Consider the following 24,829-nt stretch of genomic DNA (forward strand, 5'->3'; position numbering starts at 1 on the left):
AATAACTGTGAATCAAAGATAATTTCTTAAATCAAATTGTAAACCAAATAATCCTTTCAACTGTAATCCTTTCACTGTAAAGAGAGAAAGTTTTTTGGTTTTGTTTTTTCCTTGATCATATTACTTTGTTTGCGCTGAAGAAGAGAGGCGGTTGTTCTCTCGAAATATTCGCTTGCTGTGTCTTCTTTAATATTTTCATTTGGCCTTTAAAAACCCTATTTTTTATCGTTTTCTTTCTCTAAACTATGAATCAAGGATGATAATTATCCCTAAAAAATACCATCATCCAAATATTCATTAGGAAAGAAGGAGGGATCTAAAATGCCAAAACTCAAATGTAAAGGCATCATTTCCAAGGCTTTCAAGGCGTGTTATTCGAATACATCTTAATTAAACCAGTTCAAGATAGGGATGAAGCCTTTTAATAGACAGTGAACAGATTATTTACGAATACATCTTAATAGTGGGAATGCTGTCAAGGACAACTGCAAACAGGGTTAGTGGGACAATACACCCCGGACCACAAGGAGTCCTTAAACTATGAAACAAAAATAAGAGAATGAGATTCCCGTTTAAGTCTTGGTAACAAATATCATACTGGCATTTGCCCCCCCCCCCCGCAAAAAAATCCACGTGGCACTCCAGATACTTCTCATAAATACACCTCTTGTGACATTAAGCATTCTAAGGCAAACTTTTATGGTACACAGGTAGATTTTCTTGCAATAAAAGTTAGACTATAACCCTGTAGTGCTCATATTATAGGCGAAGTCCAAATATACTCCCGGACATTAAGCATTATTAGATATTGAGTTCTACTCTCATCCCCCTCCAACCTTTGGGACACTCACAGGATCTTTTATCGTGTATCACATGCCTAGAAAACACAAAGAAGTGCAAATTTTACAAACAAAACACATTTTTTTAGGGTTAAAAGACACTCCGCCACCTACACAAATATCCAAGAGCCCTCCTCAATAATGGCTGATGAGCAATTATGCAGCTCTGTGCATAATAGTATCAGAAGCATCAGCTGAATTAATTTAATTAAATGAAGCTGCAATACAAATGTCTATGTTAACTATTTATTCTGTACGTACTAGCAGACTCTTTAGGGCGACTGCACAACCGTGTGGCATAACTACCTAACCTGAAAGCAAAATTAGAAATTAGAAAGTACCTAACCTGTAGTAGCCTACTATATACGGTAGTCTGTCAACTATTATAATCGATTTTCCACCCGAAAACGATTTGGTTCCACTTTGTTGCATCACTGTCATTTTGCGTCAAAAGATGGCAGAAGATTTAGAAGATTAGTAAGTAGAAATTTATCTACTTATTCAAACTAGAGACCTTAAAGGTTGAAAGTCTTGAGCATAAGCTGGATGAATTTGAAAATGCAGAACAGTACGGGTTTGGCTGTTGGATTTAGATGAGTCCGGTAATAAACAGTAATTCCTTTTCATTATCATTATATGCAATGAATTATAAAAAAAAATTCATAACTTTTGATCAATTTTGAAAACAAGTTTTTTTTCATATTTAGTATTGTTTTATTGGGGGTACTACCTGTTTAACCACTTTTTGTGTGTAGCTTTGAACTGTGAGTAATTCCATATATTTAAAATCATAATAATATCAATTCTTTTAATGCATATCTTGTTATCAATGTTACTTTTCTTGAGATTTGATTTTCTTGCAAAAGGCCAAATTTTTAGTGTCCTAAAGGGATTAAAGGATAATCTCTACGTTTTTCTTTAGCTACGAGAAAACTGTTAAAGTTGGAGAAAAATGGGGTATTATTGCCCTATCTCACTCCCACTGCTAAACTGAAAATAAAATACAAACCAGAAATGAGCTGTAAAAGAAAATGTCAGCAATCCGAGAGCCATAGAATAATGCTTCTGTTTAGGATCTTTAAATTTCTCTATTTAATATGATCCGAAAATATTAAACACTGAGGTCAAAAAAAAAAAACGAAAGGGGTTAGAATACTGTTTCTGCATTAGAGTAAATTCGCAGGATAACAAAAAAGGAAAAAAAGATGAAACTGCAGTGCAACTTCTTCGACATAATCTGGAATTTTCCAATAAATTGGTTCTTCAAAATTTAAATTGAGAACTGACAATTTCGTCGATTTGTTTGTTCTTTATGTCTATGACTGGTAAAAACTTTATCTCTTATTTCCACCGTCTTAAAAAAACCTAACGATTCTGCGAACAGTTGTCTTCCGCAAACTAATAGTTCGGGTCATTTCGACCCGAAGCCATTTTAAGGGTTTTTAGATTTTTTTTCGACATTCTCATAAGTTTACATTTAATTTTTTACTTACAATTTGTATGTTATAATTTTAATTTTAATTTGAACGTCATAATTCTTTACCTAATGGACAGGAACGTTAATATAACTTGTCATTTTTCTTGGATTTTGTTAACATATTTTTCGATTAGTTTTGTCCGCTACTAATTGACATATTTTTTTGCTTGGTTCCTATTAGGAGTACTTGTTAAAGGTTTTCAGTTTTTCCGCGTATGAGTCAAACGTATTGGATTGTATTTAAATGCCGCACATAATTTTTATTTTCATAGAAGCTTTTGATGGAAATTATTTTTCTGTTAATGGTTGTTCTGTTAATGGTTTTCTACGTGTTTTGGGGTGAAATTACTAATATGAATTTAGAACCTACGTAGATTTTAGTCGTTATAGGGGTAATCCAAACCAAACTTCAATCCTGAAAATGTCCTCGATATGTTAATCCTCTATCTTATTTTATAAAAATAGTATTTCTACTTTACACTTTACTGCAGCTGTTTGTTTGTTTAAATTAGTGAACATAAAAGTTATTCATTTAAAAGATTCCTACTCTTTTGTCTTAAGAAAAGAAAAGAAGGACGAAACGAACCAAATACAATCAGATTTAACTTTGAATGGATTCCTTAAATTTGAATGTTAATTGATTCCTTAATTGAATGACTGAATTGATTTCTTAATAATGGAAATCCTTAATTTTGAACAGGGCAGATGTGTATCTAAAGAAACTATAAGCATAGAAAAAAAAACAACAGTAGTTCCTCGGGAGTGACTAATGGGATGCAGCTCAAACTTTCAAGTAGTTTCTGTATGGGATGGGGGGAGGCAAAGGCTGAAATTGCTGTCTCCAACCCATCCAACCATTCTTTTTTGGTAGAATACTATTTTTTTAGTGCCAAAGTAGCAAAATGAATCAAAAGACACTATGTGGCGATAATTTATCAAAGCAGCGTATCTATAATATCTCTTGAATGGTTTAAAATATCAAGGTCGAACTTAAGAGGACTGTTATGGGTCAAGTGGTCTTATGCTTTTAACTTGGGAAAGCGGCATAGGACTGAAAATATATTTTTCCGATCGATCATTTCGTACTTCAATCCTACAAAGGACTTATTATCTATTGATGATTGAGTTGACATGTAATTGAAAAGGCGCTATGTCATCAGAATAGAATATCTGAGATATCATCAGAAAAGCTTGGTGGATTAAGCTGTAACTTCCAGGGAGTGTTTAAAGGGGGAAGAATCTAAAATCTTGACTTGGGGAGAGGGTACAGAAAAGAAACATTTTATGATTTGGCCTATAATTTGTTTGAAGTTTTTGCCATAACGGGCTATTTTTGGACTAGAATCTATTCGAGGTTTCCTTTAATATCGCAGGAAATACTAAGGGAGTAGATTGAAATATACTGAAAACATCTCGGGAGGGCAAACAGACTCGAAATATTATGTTAGGGAAAAAGAGAAGCGACCAATGGAATTCAAGAGAAGCAATCAGCAGGACAGACATACATTTTGAGGGGGATCTTTACATACTTATGGACAAGAACCCATCCTTTCTTCACTACCCCAAAGTTCTAGAGCCGAAACAGTCTTGCAGATTGAACATCATCAAGGAACTGTAGCATGAACTCCGACAAAAACAAACTTGCAATAAAATTACGACTTGCATCTCGACTTCACTCGTTTCGCTGAGCCATAATTTGGCCAATAACTTTAGAATTAATCAAATAAGCTACTTCTACGACCATTCAAAGAGAAAAAAATACACTGAGACAACGCCTGACAGGGGTGCCAGTATGAGGAGGCGGAAGATAACTCATCCGTATATTTAAAAAAATACATCTTTAGTATATTATTTAAAGGAGCAGAAATTCCATCCCACTCCCAGATTTTGAAAAATACCCGTATCTTTAATAAAAAAAGATCAAAACAAAACACAAGAATTTTTTTCAGAAAAAATAAGGATGGAGAACATTTTCGTCTGTCTGAGATAGGACCAAAAAGTTTTTATGACCACCTGAAACTCATATCCATGAGCTTGAGCTATTGGGTCAAAGGAATAATTTTATCATTCCAAACCAAATGACGCGGAATACAAAGTCAACGGGGACTTTTATTTCATTTCTCTAATCGGTCCTAACAAGACAATCATAAGATTCTCGGCCAGGTTAACCCCTTTTGCAGAAAATTGAATTTTAAGTAATTTTTATTCTTTCCTTTTGTGATGCTCAAAATAATCCAAAAATTCGTGTCATCTTAATTAGGTCTGTGACTTACAGGGCAGTAAGACAGGGTTAGAGGGCCTGATTGAAAAACTAAAACATTTTGATAGACCAGTTTCTCGAATTCCACTCTTAGATTGGCCCTCACAAGTCATCTCGATCTAATCTTTTAAAACATGATAAGACCCATTGTCAAATTCAACTCTTAGATTGGCCCTCACAGATCAACTCGATCTGATCAGATTAAAGCATGATAAGACACAAGAGGCTGATAGGATGGTAAATGAGTGATGGTTCTGAATTCCGAGATAAATTACTGAAGATAATGAATACGATTTTTGAAAACGGGAAAGTACCTAGTAATGTTAAGAAAACTTTGATTACACCCCTCTGAAAGAAAGATGATCCTTATTTTAGACTTGGACAGGTTGTAAAGTTACTTAATTACTCAATATGATTATTTTAGACATGGCTGGTTGTAGATAAAGCTTTAAGAGAAGAAGAGTGTGGTTATAAAAAGGGGAGAGAATGCATCAACCAAATTTTCACTCTTAGATAATGGAGTCATCAAACCCTTTATTCTTCTTTTATATATGGAAAAGCTTTTGATTCAGCTGACAGAGGAGCTTTAGCAAAGGTTCCATCCCTGTATATTATATAAGATAAATATATTAAAGAGGTCAGTGCTATTTACTAGAATAATATTGCTGCAGTTAAGGTAGGAAATGAGGTAAGTAGCTGGTCTCGTATTGAATATGGAGTTAAGTATGGTTGCGTCATATCCACCATTATGCAGACGATTTTGATGGAATTTGTCGTAAGGAACACAGCCAAGGCAGTCAGAGAACAGGGAATTAATTGGGAAAGTGAAGCTCTCCTAGACTTAGATGATGGTGATGATTTAAGCATCTTGGGTGAAGACGTTAGGAAAATGAATGAATTTTTAGAGGTTTTGAGAGTTCAGGGTGCATGCATAGGTTTACAATTAATATTTACAAGACTAACTCGCCAAGACTATTAGTAATTGAAGGTGAAGAGCGGATATTGCGTAAAGAGAAAATGGTTCAAGTGGATAGCTTCGCTTACTGAATTAGTATAATTAGTAAAGACGGTGGATGTAGTGAATATACTAAAAGTAGAATGCCCAAGGCCAATGGTGTATTTTCACATCTGGAAAAAGTTTGAAAGAGTAGGAAGATAAGCCCGCCAAACAAGATTAGAATATTGGAAGCTACAGTGATGGCAATGGTCAAGTATGGTTCTGGAGCGCGGGCACTCCGAAAGACGGAGGATTGGCTAGATGTTTTACAAAAAAAATTCTACAGATTGTTTTGGTTAAACGACTGACTGACCACATAATCCAACAGTAAACTGTACAAAACGAGGATTCCATCCCACTTTCTAGGGCTCTAAAGAAAGAAAGGTTGAGATGACTATGAAACACACAAACATGACGTCACTCGACACACAGACACACAGACAACTTACTTATTTATATATATACTAGCTGTTGGGGTGGCTCTTCGCGCCCCCCCAAGCCCCCCCGCGCGCGTAAGTCGTTACGCGCCATTGTAGTTGTGTCCCTGTGTCCCACCTGTGAATAGAGATAGATATAAATATATGTTTTTAACTACGTAAAACATGCGAATATACAACATTATTCGCTGTCCCGCGCTTCGCGCCACCCCAACACCTAGTTGGTGGGGCGCTTCGCGCCCCCCCCCCCCCCCCCAAGCCCCCCCGCGCGCATAAGTCGTTACGCGCCATATTAGTTACGCGCCATTGTAGTTGTGTCCCTGTGTCCCACCTGTGAATAGAGATAGATATAAATATATGTTTTTAACTACGTAAAACATGCGAATATACAACATTCTTCGCTGTCCCATTGTCTGTGCATATAAATAGATTGTCAGGTTTACTGACTCTTGAACATGCAACATATAATTGTCCATGGGAAAAACAATCCGTATTCAGATCTATACCTCATTATTCTAATGATGTGTCCATGTGTCCCGGTCGTCATTTATATTCCGTGCCCCGGTCGTCATTTGTGTCCCGGTGTCCCAGTTTGTAATTTCTCTTTGAGTGTCCCGGTCGTCATTTATATTCCCTGTGTCCCGGTCGTCATTTGTGTCCCGGTGTCCCGGTCTGTAATTTCTATTCGAACAATCCCTGTGTCCCGGTCGTCATTTATATATCCCGCCTGTGCCCCCGGCGTCCCCGTTGTAGTTGTGTCCCTGTGTCCCGGTCGTCATTTATATTCCCTGTGTCCCGGTCGTGATTTGTGTCCGGGTGTCCCAGTCTGTAATTTCTCTTTGAGGTTCCCGGTCGTCACTGATATTCCCTCTGTCTCGGTCGTCATTTGTGTCCCGGTCTGTAATTTCTCTTTGAGTGTTTTTTCTTTTTAGTTTTTTTTTAGTTTTTTACCTTTTTTCTTTTTTCAGTTTTCTTTTTCTTCTTTATTTTTCAGCGTCACTATGAATTACATATCGACGAACCTTTGTTTTTTTCTAACTTAAATCTGGTAGGCATTGATGACCTTATCCAAGTCAAAATCCCAAACCCAATCATCATCGCTATCATTTTCAGTTTTGATATGTTTTGACTCTCGCTGTCCAGGTGGATTTTCATCTAACTGCACGGTTTTGTGTTCTTTAGCCGCAAGCCGGTTTTCTTGCTGTTCTTGTGATTCCCCGGCACGCTTTCTTTTCTTACTTTCTCTATCAGCTGCAAGCCTGTTTTCTTGCTGTTCTTGTGATTCCTCGGAACGCTTTCTTTTCTTACTTTCTCTATCAGCAGCAAGTTTTTTGGCATAAACTCTTTGAGCAGCTTCCTCGGCTGTTGCCATTGTAGGTTCTTCAGTCATTTTACAATTAAACATTTTTCCGTGAACAAATGTCTTAAATACCGTTAATGACGTCACCGTCATAGCAAAAATGACGACAACTAACTTCATGACGTCAGTCGACACAGAAACATGACGTCACCTGACACACAGACAGACAGACAACTTATTTTTATATATATAGACTAGCTGTTGGGGTGGCGCTTCGCGCCACCCTAACACCTAGTTGGTGGGGCGCTTCGCGCCACCCCAAGCCCCCCCGCGCGCGTACGTCGTTAAGCACCATATTAGTTACGCGCCATTGTAGTTGTGTCCCTGTGTCCCATCTGTGAATATACATAGATTTATATAGGTGTTTCAAACTACGTAAAAATTGCGAATATACAACATTCTTGGCTTTCCCATTGTCTGTGCATATACAAAGCCGTATGTACTAATAATGACGTCATATGCAAACGCTCTTTTTACAAACAAACAAACATGCATACACACAACTCGTTTTTATATAGATAGATAGATAGATAGATACAATACAAATTAACTGCGTAAAACTTGCGAATATACAACATTCTTCGCTGTCCAATTGTCGCTGCATATAAATAGATTGTCAGGTTTACCGACCCTCGAACATGCAACGTACAATTGTCCATGCGAAAAACAATCAGTATTAAGATCTATACCACATTTTTCTAATGATTGACCTTGAGCTTTGTTAATGGTGATTGCAAATGCTAATCGAATTGGGAATTGCAATCTTTTAAATTGAAAAGACAGATCCGTTGGAATCATGGGAATGCGAGGAATAAGAACAGCCTCACCCTCAAAAGGCCCTGTCAAGATTGTGGCCTCTATTAGGTTTTCCATTGTTTTTTTTTACGGCAAGTCGCGTGCCATTGCAAAGCTTTGGTGGGTTGATATTTCTTAAAAGTATTATTGGTACGCCTATTTTTAGTTGTAGCACGTGTGGTGGAAACCCTGAAAGATCCACGGAATTTAAAAATTCAGATGGATAATTAACCGCTTCATTTGGTTCCAAAACTGTGTCGACTGACTTGTAAAGGACTGACTGGTCTCGAATCTTGGTCAAAACAATATTGTTGATTTCGTGGACGTCTATATTTTTGGGTGCGAGAATCGCTCTTTCACTTAGCCATTTATTATTTTAAATTTTTTTTTAGAATATTCGGAAATACTTTTTCAATCAATTTATTTTTGGACGTCACTAAATTAAAGAAATCAGCAGGTAGTTGTATACGTCCTGAAATTGAGTCTACTGGGAGCTTTCCGTTTCCAATTGCCAGCAATTGATCTGAAAATGTTTGACCAGAGTCATCGTTTTGCAATCGGACACGCATATTTGTAGTTAATTTTAATGTTTTTACGTGTGCCCATAAATTAGAAGTTTTCAGGCAAGCATTCATTTCGTCTGCAGGAGTTGATCTAGGTATTATAGATAATGTTTGCCTGAAATCTCCCGCAAGCAATATTAATGTTCTGCCAAAGGGTTTCGACCTCCCTCGCAAATCTTTCAAGCATTAATGCAGAGCCTCGAGCGATTTTTTGTGTGCCATTGTGCACTCATCCCAAATAATAAGTTTGCATTGCTGCAATACTTTACCCATCCCAGATGATTTGAAAATATTGCACGTGGGAGTTTCTGTAGAATGCAAATTCAGAGGCAATTTCAAAGCGAAATGAGCAGTTCTTTCACCAGGCAGCAATGTTGCGGCTATTCCGGACGACGCAATTGCCAACGCTACATCATTTTTTGATCGAATTGATGCCAGAATCAGTTTTATCACAAACGTTTTACCAGTACCTCGTGGCGCATCCAAAAAGAAAATTTCTCCAATGTTGTTATCGACACAATGCATTATCGTATCATAAATGTCTTTTTGTTCCGACGTTAACTTGGAAATGTTATTTTGTACATACGACAATAGATCACTCGTACTGTAACTTTGTTCACGATCCAATTCTACACATGTCGAAACAGTAGCGATACGGTTAGGTGAAGGCATTCCCAAATCCTGAAGAGGTTTGTTTGCCATACGTACGCACAAATCTTCTATAATAACTAAAGTGTAGTTATAAATTTCTGATGTAAAATCAAAAGTCATATCTGACGTCTCTAACTGTTTTCGATGGAGTATATCTTCGGACATTTTTGACGTATATTTTTCCCATAGCTCTGTAGGAGCTGATGGAGAGCAAGTTGTTAAAATGATGCTAAACAATGCACGAATTTGACTTGGTGTTGACGTTTCGCACACGTCATTGATGCAGTTATCCCAGTGTTGGCCATTCTCCAATAAATTCAGAGCTTGGCATGCACTACGGTAAGTGTCATGTATAGTACCGTTTACAGTTCTCAAATACTCAAAGGATGTCGGACCGGGTACATTCACCAAAAGCAGGCGTAGAAAGAAGCATTCATGTTGATTGGGGTGAACGGTGTAGGCTCTTCCTATCGTGGTATCTTTGAAGATGGTAGGTTGGCCGTCGACTGACTTACCCTTTTTTCGACGTTCAAATACTTTATTTTTAGTATTCCACGTGTAATACGAAGGCACTTCAGTATACAGCAGATTTTTTGCAAAAGAATCATTTTTGCAAAGCGAAAAGAAAGCGGTTAACTTTGTATCCGGTGGATTCAGGGCTCTTTGTTGCACGTTGGTTTCCGAGAAATAAACACGTTAACCATTCTGTAAATGTGCCGCTAAGTGAACAACAGCTGGACTACGTTCATGTATCAGAAATGAAAGAATTCGCCAAACAGCTTCATTACTGCTTATGTATCTTCCAGCCTGATATTGTACGATTTCGTCGATATCTTTGATTTCGGGCTGCAAGCCAAAAACTGCCATGTCACTGCCTTTGTTGACGTATTTACATATGTATTTGATTGCCTTTACGGAGTTACAGTATTCAACGTTTATGTGTGCATTAAATGTTTTTGAAATGGAGAATATGGAACAACCCACTGGTTATCTACTTCGATGGTGGTACCGTTACGCTTCTTTATTATTGCTGTTTTACCGCCATCTTCAGTAGATCTTCTTCTATATTGTGGGTAACCATCATTGCCAGTAATTGTGTTGGATACTAAAAGTCGAGGACATTGCTTTGTGCACCTTCCTTTGGCCATGCATGGTGAATTTTCGTTCAGTGCACCGCAAGGTCCATTTATCATATTTTTTACAATAATATCATGTAACCCCTTATCGACATTTTCATCAGGTATTTCAGCGGAAATCATATCATCAATTTCGTTCGAAGTAATTTTTTTATGTAGCCAGATTAGTATATGTGCGTGTGGCAAACCTCGTTTTTGCCATTCCACTGAGTACATCCAGCATCGCACTGACCCAAACACTTCAAGTTTTACTATGTAGTTTATCAGTGATTTCAACTTTTGCCGGAAGACACGGGCCGTAATGTCATGTCTATGAACCGCCAATTGTCCTTGAAGTAAAAGCTGCAGTATCTCGTCCCAAGATTGATTACATGTAAATGTAATAAATAAATCTGGACGACCATAGAGACGAACATACGCAATAGCATCTTGAGCATATTCATGCATATGACGGGGACTGCCAGCATATGACGAAGGTAAAATTGTTAATCTTCCAACGTTTGTGGTATTACCGTCATTTATAACTGCATCTCGCAAATGAATGTATTGTTCAGAGCAGAGCTTGGTCTGATTCAGGCGGATATATAGCAAACGTTCTGATTCAATTTTAGCAGACATATCAACGACGAATTGGTGAAACAATTCACGGCATTTTAAAATATAATTTTCTTCATCCTGCCGAATCATTAGTCTTTAGGAATAATAATGCATTGCACTGCATTTCTTATTCATTTCTTTGTTAGTGGCTGGATTCATCAATTCAATATTAAAGTGATAGCCGTCGGCTCCATCCCAAAAAATGATAGGATATTGTAGGGCATCGTAGCATCGATGAGTTTCAGCAATTCTTAACAACTGAGCGTTTCGCTTATGAAGAATAATATCTCGAGGTAAAAACTGATCACCGACCATAACGATTGCCACTCCGTCGATAGTTGGAGCATTGTATCTACGCACATGTTGGCCAGGAGGCGTTTTGTCAGCGGAAATAACAATTTTATGCGTATCAGTAGGCATCAAATCGATGGCTGTTTTGAACAGACGCACTAAATTATTATTTTCGTGGAAAAGATGTTGCAATTGGGAAACGATTGTCCTTTCAACGTTGGGAGAAATTTCGCAACGTGCATTCAATTCAGAATTTCTATCACTGATGAAGTACAATTGTAAAAATTTATGATTCTCGCCTGAGAATGGTAGAAGGGACCCTGCTCTATGATAAATTTGCCCTTTTACTTTGAAAGTAGACATAAATTGATCTGGACTTTCGATTTGGGCTCCAAACGACGTCATTTGGGAACATGAGTTGTATTTTCTGATTTGTGACAAAAAACGCTTAGATTCCGACGTAGTTCCAGTAAGGAAAGTCTTCAATGGCTCTGGTGGTGCAGCCAATAGAGGAAGTTTAACTTTTCCTGAGGCGCAACACATTCCCATTGTTTCACCATTGAATTTCAAGGCCTTGCAATAGGGACAAATTTTAGACATTGTCCCGATTTGAACACATCTTCTCAAGCTATAATCATCGACTGGGCTGTACCTGAATGCCAGGCGATAACTTTCAGGTTGCTCTGATTCCTCGGCACGCTTTCTTTTCTTACTTTCTCTATCAGCAGCAAGCCTGATTTCTTGTTGTTCTTGTGATTCCTCGGCACGCCTTCTTTTTTCACTTTCTCTTTTAGCAGCAAGTCTGGTTTCATGGTTTCATGGTGCTCTGGTAGTTCCTCGGCACGCCTTCTTTTTTCACTTTCTCTTTTAGCAGCAAGTCTGCTTTCGCGTTGCTCTGGTAGTTCCTCGGCACGCTTTCTGTTCTTTCTTTCTCTATCAGCCTCAAGCCTGTTTCCTTGCTGTTCTTTTTATTCCTCGGCTCGCTTTCTTTTCTGACTTTCTCTATCAGCAAGTTTTTTGGCATAGACTCTTTGAGCATCTTCCTCGGCTGTTGCCATTGTAAGTTCATCAGTCATTTTAAAGTTAAACATTAATAGATTTCTACGTGAACGCATGTCTTAAATATCTTTAATGACGTCACCGTCATAGCAAAAATGACGACAACTAACTTCATGACGTCAGTCGACACAGAAACATGACGTCACCTGACAGGAAGACACACAGACAGACAACTTATTTTTATATATATAGATATATAAAAACATATATATATATATATATATATATATATATATATATATATATATATATATATATATATATATATATATATATATATATATATATATATATATATATATATATATATTTCTGAGGATGAAGGATGAAAGACTTCGAAAGATCATCCTTGTTGGCAAATCATCAAGGGTCAAACAGAAATGTGTCGTCCCCGAAGAGAGTGGGAGGATTTTAGAAAAAAGGTTTAAGAGAACTGATAATTTCTTGGGAGGGTGCAAAGTGGGAGGCCTTTAATGGATCAGGATGGAGGAGGAGTACGCGCATCTGTTTTGGCCTCAGGTGGCTTGTTGCTGATCTGAGTTGGTAACTGTTAGCAGATTATGAAGATTGTAATGCACTTGACCTATGACTTTGATGGCTTTATTTTACGTTAGGCAATGATGAAATCACTTATTTCAAGTGTAGAAAGTTATAACTAATCATAACTTAACCAGCCAGCATTGAAAAAGACATATGTAGTATGAAAGCTTCTTTACACTTTAACCCAAATTAAAAATGTCTCTGCAAAGTAGTGGCTGAGAATGATTAAAGAAGCTTTGCCTGCATAAAAAGTTTGTTGGATTTCCATAAAAAGACCCAATGAGCACCCTGAGTTGCAGCAGTTATTGTCTGACCCACAACATCATCATATTTGAAGAAAACAGTCTATGTTCCACTGTCTAATATTGCAGCACCAAGAGTGGGCTGAGATTTTGTTTCAGGGGCTTGACATTTGCCTTTTCTTTTTGACATTACAAAAGTCTCCAATTAGTAGTATGCTAGTATGCAGCCTGAGCGCACAGGTATCCCATCATTTGGAGCATAAACATATCCCATTATTTGGAGCACACACATATCCCATCATTCTGAGCACACACATATCCCAATGTGGAATTGGTGAAATTAGGTCTGCTGATCATCAGTTATCCCATCACTTGGAGCACACACATATCCCATCATTGCAAGCACACACATATCCCAATGTGCAATTGATGGAATTAGGTCTGTCGATCATCAGGTAATACGCAATATTTTCCAGTTGATAAAGAACTTTCAGGAACCATTATTATCTGAGTCTCCTTTGCCAAGTATGGTCTTTTGAGACAAAGGTACTGTTGTAGCCAATCCTCCGATGTATTATTGGAGTTGCAAACACCCTTTTGACATCATTCCAAGAATATGTATCCTCGTTTTCGAGAATTTCTAGGTATGTTTCCTATAATTTCAAGAATGATGCGTTATCTGGTAGTTGTCAGTGACAAATACAGTCCATCCTGTCACAGCCTTTACGTCTGCCCTTTTTGAGATAACAACTGACTCAACAACATTTTTTCCTTTTAAACAGTTTTCTATTGATTACTGATAATTGATTATGACTACAACCAGCAGGGTATCATTATTGTAATGTGACGGCCTGAGCACATTGGTTTTCCATTACTGGGCTTTTGCATGAGTTTTGGTCCCCACATTCCCAGCAAGGACTCAATGCCCCCTCCACAATTTGTTTTCCAGAAATTTTTATGAACATTGAATTTCTTGGGATGTAGAATTTTCTTGGGACTTAAAATTATTTTGGAACATATTTTTTTGAGAGCGGGGGGGCTTTTGGACTTAGAATTCTTTGTGGACTTTCATAATTTCATAAAATCAATGGAAAACTGCTTAGAAGCTAAAAAATGTTGTTGACTCAGATGTTATATCCAAAGACCAGATGTGAGGATTATCTCAGGATGTATTGTATTGTTTCACTGATAACATGAATGATTACACAACACCGGATAACCAATAATTCTTGAAATTCTCAGAAACCAGGATGCATATTCTTATAATGATGCCATTAAGGTGTTAGCAACTCCACTAGTACATCGGAGAATGGGCTGTCATGGTATTTGTGTTTCAAATGACGATATGTGAGGGCAGTCACGGGACGTATTATTTGTTTCACTGACCACATGAATAATTACGCAATACCAATCAAAGTATCATTCTTTAAATTATTGGAAACATGACAAAAATTTTCAGTAACCCAACATAATTCATTGGCCCAAAAAAAACAAAAATTTCACAAAATCAATGGAAAATTGTTTAGAAGGTAAAAATGTTCCTATGTTCCAAAATAATTCGAAGTCATAAAAAATTTTAAGCGTCAAAAAATTCTGTCCAAAAAAAAATTGTGCTGAAAAAAGTTGAAAAAATTTCAAAGTTAAAAAAAATAGGGTGGTAATGGGGCCATAGACAGGGGACCCGGGGCCCTGGTGGGGGGCATTGGGTCTTGGCTGGGAATGTGGGGACCCAAACTCATGCGCAATCCCGGTAATGGAAAACTGATGTACTCAGGGCCATTACATTACAATAATGATACCTGGCTGGTTGTAGTCATAATCGATAATCAGTAATCAATAATCAGCTCAATACCACTATAGTACAAAAATATCTGTACCAATTGCATATTAAAATCCATATGAAAACTTCTTTTATTAGACATCATGTCACTTCAAACTCAATTCAATTATTGAATAACATGCTTGACTAACAAGACCCAGACAATAATAGTTCCAGAAGTTTCCTTATCAACCGGAAATGATTACGTAATACCAGATCCTTTACAGACCTGATGCCTCCAATAGCATATTGGGATATGTATGTGCTCAGAATGATGGGATATGGGTGTGCCCAGAATGATAGGATGCCTGTGCGCTTTGACTGCATGCCAGCATACTACTACGATTATGCATGTCAGAACAGCCTTTTTTGTAAACTGCATGCTTATGGAATTGCTGATAGGCTATTTGAGATGATTTCCGATTTACTCGTTAATTTTCATTACACGTTGTCCTTGATAGCTTTATTTCGAAAGAAAGTCTAGTGGTATAAGAGGTACCCAAAGTAAATATTTTTGGACCAACTCTTTTCTTGATGTTCATGAACAACCCAGTGGATGGCAAAGTAAAGAGAAAAACCATTACGGATTTGCAGCTAACACGACAAAAAGGTTCTCCATCGTTAATAAACAATATTTCAGCAAGCCCCATTAGGAGATCTGGACTAATTTGGTACATATTGGGGCACGAGTAGATGCGTCAGAGGTCTAATTCCTGAGCTGCGCAATGGGAGAGATCATCATCCAGAATACATCTTTAAGGAGAGAGAATAACATGAGTGCATTCTGTATACCTTCTTGAACTTCATTCCTCATCAGACCTCATGTGGGCTGGATACCTGAGTAACCTGAAATCTTCATACTCCAGGAAGTCAGGAGTCATCTTGATATGCAGAAGCCACCTCCTTGACAAGTCCATTTTGACACAACTTACATTCTGCAGAATACCAGTCACGGAATTTGCATCCCCTCTCTTTTTTGGTACTTCAACTAGCCATATAACTACTGTTCAACAAGATAAAAATTGAGTAGTTTGAAATTCAACTTGTTGCTATTCTATATCAGACCCCTACAGTTGTTCCAACTGTTTTAATATAAATTTAGTGAAGGTGTTTTCAGACACATGCATTCCTGTCCATTACAGGAATTGTTGAAGCTTATTCTGGACAGAGTAAAGCCTTAGTGATCTACTTGAAAATTTACAGCTTATTAGGACTACCATCACTCTAATCAGCATGAAACTTTTAGAGTAGGTCGCCAAGGAAGCCTTAACGAGAGCAATATAATTTACATATGAAAAAAACCCTTTTACGCTGAACTACTTTAAAATTACACGCCATGAGGACAGTTCAATTGAGACCTAAAGGGCCATGAGAACCTCAAGTGAGACATAAAAAAATTAGTGAAATAAATGCGGTTCCACTAATTCGTTTTTTTGTTCTTTTCTTTTTTCAACAACAAAACAGGAGTATTTTGAATGAATAACTTTCACATTTATTTATAGAAGCAAACAAACAATTGCAAAGTGTAAATAGTTTTATAAAATAAGATAGAAAATAAATATATGTGGATCAAGTGTTCTACAGGATGAAAGTTGACTTGATCTCTGTAAAAAACTAAAAATTACCATAATTTTTAATTCACATCAGTAGACCCTAATACTCCTCTACACATTCGATTCAAAATTTTAATAGCAAGACTAAGTACAGAAAAAACATTTAAATCAAAACCTTCAAGAAAAATTGCATCCTCTCCAACATCTAAATTAAACTCCAACACTTTGATTCTTAAAGAGAAAAACTGAAAGCTCTTTACAAATAATCCTAGAAGGAGCGAAATGTATAAATTAAAAGGTACTGAAAAAAATGAAAAAGGAAGTTTTCCTAAAGAGTATTAACTTTACTGTTCAAATATACAATCTTGATAGCTCTCTCAAAAGAGGAGCTCTTTGCAGATACAGCACCAGGTGGGCTGTTACACCTGAAAATGGATTAGTTTGTGCTCATGTTTACCATCTGCACAGCCGAAAATCCTTAAATAAATCATTAAAATCTACCTCTTGAACATCTCCCTATTTCAGTTCACTCAGTAAGTGAAAAAGTAAAACAAGAATTTTGAAAAAGTGTAGTTAAAAAAAAAAATTCACTTAAATGTAGAACTTATTCAGGAATAGCAATGCACACTATTTATAGCCTTTCTATTCTAACAAGTGAAGGCAAAGTGCTTCACAAATTTCTTGAAGTACTGATGTGCCTAATTTTTTTTCTCTGGTACTTTCAGGGAACTGCAACATCATAAGCACTAAAAATTTCTAATCATACAAAGATTTTGCAATTGGAGTTTAACTCCACTTTCCCAATGAATATATGCATTAGTTGATCACTGGCTTGTATTTCATACACAGTTCTGTCCTTTGGTACAAGGCTACCTCTCTGACTTTGGTGAATTTTCTTAATTTAACCTTTTATTTATAGGCAGCCTAATAATACTCCCTAAGTAAAGAGCAATGTAGGCTCTATTGTTTTCTCCAAGGCACTTTGTATGGAAGGACTAGTTGTAGAAACTTAGAAGGGGATCATTTGATTGGATATTGTAGTTCCTACTGTCCTTTGTAAGATTAAAAGTGACTGGAGAGCAGCCAGTCTCCCTCCAATGCCCCTTTCCGACCGCATATCAAACCTGATCACAGTACAAAGGTCCAATAGCTATGCCTTTGTGGATGATATAACTCCCATAACCCATGGGAAGAAGTCTGTAAGCTATAAAGTATGCCCATTTGCACATAGTATTTGATATAAGGAAAGGGGAATATGTTTGATCCCAAGTCTACAAAAATGCTAAGGACATTAAGGTGAGGCTTTCAAAGAATGTTGAGGGGACTGTTGAACTAAATCAAAACCCACTATATGCATACCAATTATCAAAAAAGACCTATGTATGGATCAACTATGAGTATTAAGCTGGAACTTTCAGGGCATGATGGGGGAGGGGGGTTAATTGACCAAAAGGCTATGTATACACGCCACTACTACTACCACCATTTTCACACAGGTTGACATAATGGCATATTAGTAATATCTTTGACAACATAAGAGTATGAAGTTGAAATTTACATGGTGTATTTAGGGGAGTGTTGAACTAATCACTATTAGTGATTAGTATTAGTAGTACATACTACTACTACAACTGATTCTACTGCTACTACTACTATTACTAAGGTTAATGGATTTAAGGTTAAAATTTAAAGAAATATAAGGGAATTTTGAACTAAATTAAAACATACTGCGTACATGCAGGTTGTCAAAAGGAGGTGTCCACAATATCTCAGGAATGGATTAGGGTATTCACTTGAAACTTTCACAGCATGATGAGCAGGATGCTCAATTGACCAAAAAGCAATAAGTGCATACTACAACTGCTACTACTACTATTACCATTACACCAAAATATTAGAACAGATATTACTAGTGTCATCACAACTACTACTACTGAGGAAAAAATAAATTGGGATTAGGTGGTAAAATTGCAGAATAGAAGTGCTCTCCAGAATTAGACATGCTAAAACAGAAAGAGAGGCAGCTTCTGATTACTAATTTCATGCTCTCTTTCATGGGCGAAGTTGCAATTGGCACAAATGACCCTAACCTGCCCTGATGATTCCATACATAGCCAGAGGCTATATACAAAACAAATTTAAAATACAAATAGTACAATTAAATTCCTTTTTATGCTCCTCTTTTAACAAAATATTCTTTATAATGTTAGTGCACAATTGACATTTGACCATAATTTGCAATTGGCACAATCAACCCTAACCCCACCCTGATGATTCCATATATAGCCAGAGGCTATATACAAAACAAACTTAAAATACAAATAGTACAATTAAATTTTGTTTTCATTTGCTATCCTGTTTAATTTTCAAAGGACTGAAAATATAAGAGAGTTTAGATTGAAAAAACATTCTAAAATGAAAAAGGGAAAACATGGTACCTATGCAGAGAATAAATTTTGATCTATGCAAAATAAATTTGGAGATATTTTCTTTATTGAGCTATAAATTAAATATAATTTATATTAGTTCAACAAATCATTACTTCAATCAAGATCTTTTTTCATGCTTTTTTAAAACATAACTGTTGTTTTACACAGAAAATAAACAAACCCTTTAAGACAATACCTTTGTCTCTTATTTTCTTTAATTTAGTTGAGTCTTACTTTCCATTACTCTAGATTTTGGGCATTATATATTAATCTTAAATACATAACAATTGGATGTATGATAGATTAAAGGGTACTTGTATACACTCAAGTTTACCATGTGTAAAATTCAGGCAAAAACCAGTTTTATCTGTCTGGATTAAGAAACAATTGACGCTAAGTGGAAAATAAGTGGTGGGTGTAAGAATACATTGGAATTTTTGGGCTAAATATGTGCACAGTGAGAGGGTGGGTTGGGTTAGTTTATGTCAGGTTACCCCCCCCCCCCCATTTTGCAAATATATAGTCCAACTTTGTTTCTAAAGTATTATATTTTTATCATGTTTTGTTAGTTTTCAATAGGATTAAGCTAACTTGGTGGTATAATATGTAAGTATCAATTAATAAGTTGATCAATCTGACAGGAATCTTCACCATTTGAAAAATTGTAAAATTAAAAATTGCCTTATTTGGTATGTAAAATTTAAGCACTTTTCTATTTTCCTTGATAATTTTATTTGCATATAACCCTTTATCTTCAAATGTATTCCCCTCCACCTCCTCTCCTTACCATTGCTAATCTGGTGCCCACCCCCTGCAATATTTTTTTGTGGGCGTCCATGCTTGATTGAGTGGTTCAACTGCAGTCTAAGATCTTTTTGTCTAGCAAAGATGTTAGGTAAGTGAATGGAATTTTTGGAATAGGAATTCTGCTCAAATTAGGGCAATGAAAATTTCTTTAAATACCTAGGCCTATCTCCTCAACCTTTAGTGGTTGAGCAATTATTGACCCTCTATGAAGGCTGATCCTGAAAAATAAAATATGGTAGGATTGGATTTTCCATTTAAAACTGTTCTTAAATATAATATTCTTACTTTTAAAACTGCAGTCCCTCCCCTCTGTCCCTCTCAATAAGACAAAATTAAGCTATAGATTATATTCAAATTCAGGGATTAGTTGATTAATATGGAAGCAACCCAAATACATGATTCAGAAAAAATGGTATATTATAGTTAAAAGTAAAAATTTGGTTATTTTTTATGGATGGTTTTCCTGTGAAGTTCTTTATCATTTAAGTTTTTTTAAACTCTTGACCTTTATTTCTTACTCTGCTACCTGATATCTGTGTTTGAAGACTGATCAAGCAGTTTGTGGTAATGAACTGTAAGTAACTTGGCCCAACAGGAACCAAAACTCTAAAAAAGAGCAACTACAAAACAAAAAAGAGCCATTTTCATTTTTGATATTCTTTTTTTTTTTACCAGGTGATGTATCTCTTCTGAAATATTTCTTCTCATGAGATGTTTAATAACCTGGATGTTGCTCTTGTAGAAAGGAACAGCAAGACATATTCCAAAATCCAGAATTGGCCTGACCAGAGCTTTGTATAGTTTCAGAAAAACTGTGGAGGATTGACTCCTGACAATTTTTTTCCAGGTGTCCTAAATTTGTACTTGCTTTCAAAACTGCTTAGGCAGTGTGCTTGTGGAATTTTAAACTGTCATTCAACAAGACTCCTAGGTCCCTACCACTACTACAAGTAGGAAGCAAGACTGTCAATGGTACTTTGATGTTGTACATAGTGTGCTGGTGCTGTAGATTATCATGGCCAAAATGAAGAATGAAGCACATTGAGATATTGAAGGAAAGAGGCCACTTATCTGTCCATGCTTGAATTTGGTTAAGATTGGCTTATAGGCTCCTGCTGTCTATAGTAACAAATAGCTCTGAGTCATCAGCATAAAGAGTCAGGTGGTTTTTTGTTTCAGCTACCAGGTCATTGATGTAGATGAGGAATAAGGTTGATCCAAGTTCCTTGAGGGATGCTGCTCAGGACTTGACATGGTGTTGAATAAACCTCCATCTGTGGTGAAGAGCCAAACCTTTTGAATTCTGCAACCAAGGAAATCCATTAGCCAGTCAGCTAGCTCTTTGTTGATGCCCACAGCTGTAAGTTTGGAGCGCCAGCAACTATGAGGACCTTCATTAAAAGCTTTGGCAGTGTCTAGTAGAATTAGGTCAACAGGAAATCCCTCTGTCAAGAAGCAGAGTAATTAGCCTGTAAGTTTTGAGTAGGTTGATTTTGACTGACCTCCCAGGAAGAAAACCATATTGTCCAAGTTTGTCCAAGATAATGCTGTTGGAAACATGGTGCTTGAGAAGTGAGTTGTTGAAAATTTTCTCTAAAACCTTAGAAGCAGTAGACATCAGGCTTATAGGAGATTAGGAAGGGTAACTACTTTCCTAGAAGTTAAGACATAGGTAGACTCCAGGATGAGAGTTTGATAGAAACTTTCCAAGATCAGTTCAATACTAAACTTGTGGCTCTAAAATTTGACAATTTATAAGACAGATGGAATTATTTTATTAAAATAAATTATAAAGTAGCAGATGGTAAATAACTGAAGTGATAAAGAAACAAATTACTAGAGACTAGGAACATAGTTTTTGAAACAATGAAAGTAACTAGCAATTAAAGGAAAACTCTAATTAAACACCTATATATGAAAAGAGAAAAAAGTGATTTGTAGTAATTACAGATTAATCAGCTGGGTTTCTATAGGAGGCAAATTTCTAAGCATGATGATACTTCTTTAGCTTAGATATGCTGTAGATAAGTGTTTAAGAGAAGAACAATTTGGTTTTAAGAAGCGAATTAGACATTTCACCCAAATTTTTGCTCTTAGATTAATAATTGAGAAGGAACTGAGCCACCTGACCCCATAGTACTCTATTTTATAGATTATGAGCAATCACAAACCAGAAGAATATTGCTTCAGTTAAGGTAGGCAATCACAAACCAGAAAAATATTGCTTCAGTTAAGGTAGGTAAAGGTTAGTAGCTAATTTTTTATTAAGTGAGGAGTTAAAAAGGCTATTCCCATTAAATTGACTAATATGACAGAATTTAACCTAAGGGGCCCAGTAAAAGCTATGGGAGAGCATGGAACCTAATAAGAAAGTAAAATTCTCTCAGACTGAAATAATGCAGAAGATTTAAATATTACAGACAAAAACTTTAGCAAAATAAATTATTTTCTGATGTTTTCCAGAGATAATGGCACAAGGTAAGTTTGAAAATTAGTGGTAAGATGACTAAGTTGCAAAGACTGGGAATGAGTGAAGGTGAATAGATAATGCTGGGTAATAAGAAGATCATGTAAATAGTGATCACATGAAGAAGTTAAAAGTTGAATGACCAAGGCCCAGGGGTGGACCTAGGGTAGAATAGCCAAGTGAAAAACCAAGATTAGCATTATGAAGACCACAGTAGTGACAGTGTTCAAGTATGGTTCTGAAGTGTTGGCACTCTTAAAGATGGAAAGGAATTTGTAAAATGTTTTCTAGGGTATTATTTACAGATTGTTTTGGATGTCCACCTGACTGGCCAAATTTCAAAGAAATAAACTTTACAGAAATGTGGTTCAATCCTGCTTTCTAGAGCTATTATGAGAATATTATTAAGATCACCAGGATGTGTTTGGAAGAAGACAGGTTTGCTAAAGATCACCCTTGTCAGCCAGCCATCTAGGGAAAAAAAAGCAGCTTGTCCCCAAATAGAGTGGAAAGAGGTTTTAAGCAAAGATTTAAGAGAAATTAAAACTTCTTAAAAGAGTATAAGGAGGGAGACTTAGATTGATAGAGGAGAATAGATTGGATAGAGGAGGAAAATTATGTGTTCCCCTTAGGCAGCTTGTGTGCTGCAGTGAGTTTATTAATAGTGTCCTAGTAGATCTTTTGTGAAACTGGTAGAGTCTGTGTAGACTCATAATAACCAGTCTGAGAGATAGTGCTGAATGTTGGATAAAAGCTAGAAGTTAAATATGTGAGAGATGCAAAGAAGAAAAAAAGAGAAAAAATGATAATTAAATTATTGTAAATATACAATAGGTTACAGTGCATTATAAAGATAGAATCTTATTGTTTTAGTGTTGCTTGTTTTAGTTTGATTAAAATATACCTTCAGGCTATATATGGGACCATCATGGGAGGAATGATGAATTGTCAAAAACATTATTTTAGCCATAAAAAGCCCATAAAACTAGCAATCTAAAATTAAATACTTTTAGTTCTAGCAGTTTTCTTCAGAAGAGCCACTTTTCTAGTGCCTTATTTGAGCTGGACATTTATTTTGCAAGGTTTTGACTTTATTATACACAATTTGATAAAGGCCACCAAAAGCCAATGAATTCTGATGAGAGAAAAAAGTGGATTAAAGTCCTTCAAAATATCTTCCAAGGAGATCAACAGGGCTATAGAAGCATTGGTAAGAATTTAGTATCAAAGCAAAACATTGTAAATAATTGAAAGAAAACATAGAAAAAACCCATCTAACTTCATAATACAAAAACAAAATATTTACCTATCTCAACTACTTTCTAAGACAGCAAAAATAACCCTTAACTAGAATTTTCTCTAAAATTTTAAAACCTTGTAAATCAGGACTGGACAAAGTCATGATGCTTAAAACACTTTTAGTGTCTCTTAGGCTATTTGAGCAGTAGATTGTTAGAAAATCACCAAATATCAATGCCCTTTGAAGGGGGAAGGAGAAGACTAGGTACTTTAAAATATGTTTCAAGGAAATTATTAAAGCACTGGGACTTTTCTGGTGGTTTAAATTAAATCTACATAACTCAACTGCCTTCCAGAATCAACGAAAGCCACTAATCTAGAAAAAAAAATATTAAAAAAGGGAAATGATAACCAGTTTACCTTAGCCTACCTTCAGCTCAACTAGGCTGAGAACAGATTCAATGTAAACAAAAGAGAACTTACAAAGTGGGCGCTCTTGAAACATACTGAAACCACAACTGAAGCGTTTCTAAGCTTATATGAAAGAGCAGAGACTTGCATTCCGAGTAAAAATTTATGCTCTTAATAAACGAAGAAGGATTATTTAAGCTTCCCTACACTCCTCGCCTCTACGATTTAAAAAAGAGCACACTTGCTGTTCTATCCTACCATCTAGTAAGGCTCATTACAAGCCTGAACTAGCAAAGCTGCCATGGACCGAAACTTTTCTATTGCATTTTGAATAAAATGTAATATGATGAAAACCTATTAATTTCAACGTATAATTTTGATGGAAACTTTACTAATGTGTCACGTATTGGTGAAATTAACAGCTTTCTTATTTTCAGAAGAATCTGTTTTTCATCGGGAAGCAACTTAACTCTTTCCAGTTTTGTCACACAGTCAGTATAAACATTCTGTCACACAATAGCGGGCAATACTGTCACAAATTCATAGCATCTCAAATTATAATGACGAGAAAACACGCGTATCGTTTATTTTCATCAGAAGGGTAATATTTACGGTCAGAAAATTATTTACATTGCCTAGAAAGCAAACATATTTTGCAATCAAAATCTTGCATTTTCTTGTTCGGTCAATATTCAAACATTTTACAAAGAAGGAATAAACTGAAGCCAGAGGGGGGAAATTTTATGAGACAAAAAAAGGTAAGTGTCCCTGGAAGGAATTGTCTCTACAATTACTTTTTTAAAGGGAATATAAGATAAGATACCTTTTTTTATTTGGGTGACAGTAAGTTTCGCTCCTTC

The 24,829-nt window shown here is 36.2% G+C and overlaps 1 protein-coding gene across 1 annotated transcript in view; it reads right to left on the reverse strand.

The window, feature by feature from the left end:
* The window catches only part of LOC136032821 (uncharacterized), a 41,771-nt gene extending 17,550 nt beyond the window's left edge, over positions 1-24,221 (reverse strand). Inside the window, exon 1 of the mRNA XM_065713231.1 lies at positions 24,042-24,221. Within this exon, the coding sequence (XP_065569303.1) occupies positions 24,042-24,119 (78 nt within the window). The 5' untranslated portion in view covers positions 24,120-24,221. The remainder of the gene's footprint in view (positions 1-24,041) is intronic.
* Between the last annotated feature and the right edge of the window lie 608 nt (positions 24,222-24,829).

The sequence above is a fragment of the Artemia franciscana genome, chromosome 1, assembly GCF_032884065.1.
Source record: "Artemia franciscana chromosome 1, ASM3288406v1, whole genome shotgun sequence".
In the NCBI taxonomy this organism is placed as follows: Eukaryota; Metazoa; Arthropoda; class Branchiopoda; order Anostraca; family Artemiidae; genus Artemia; species Artemia franciscana.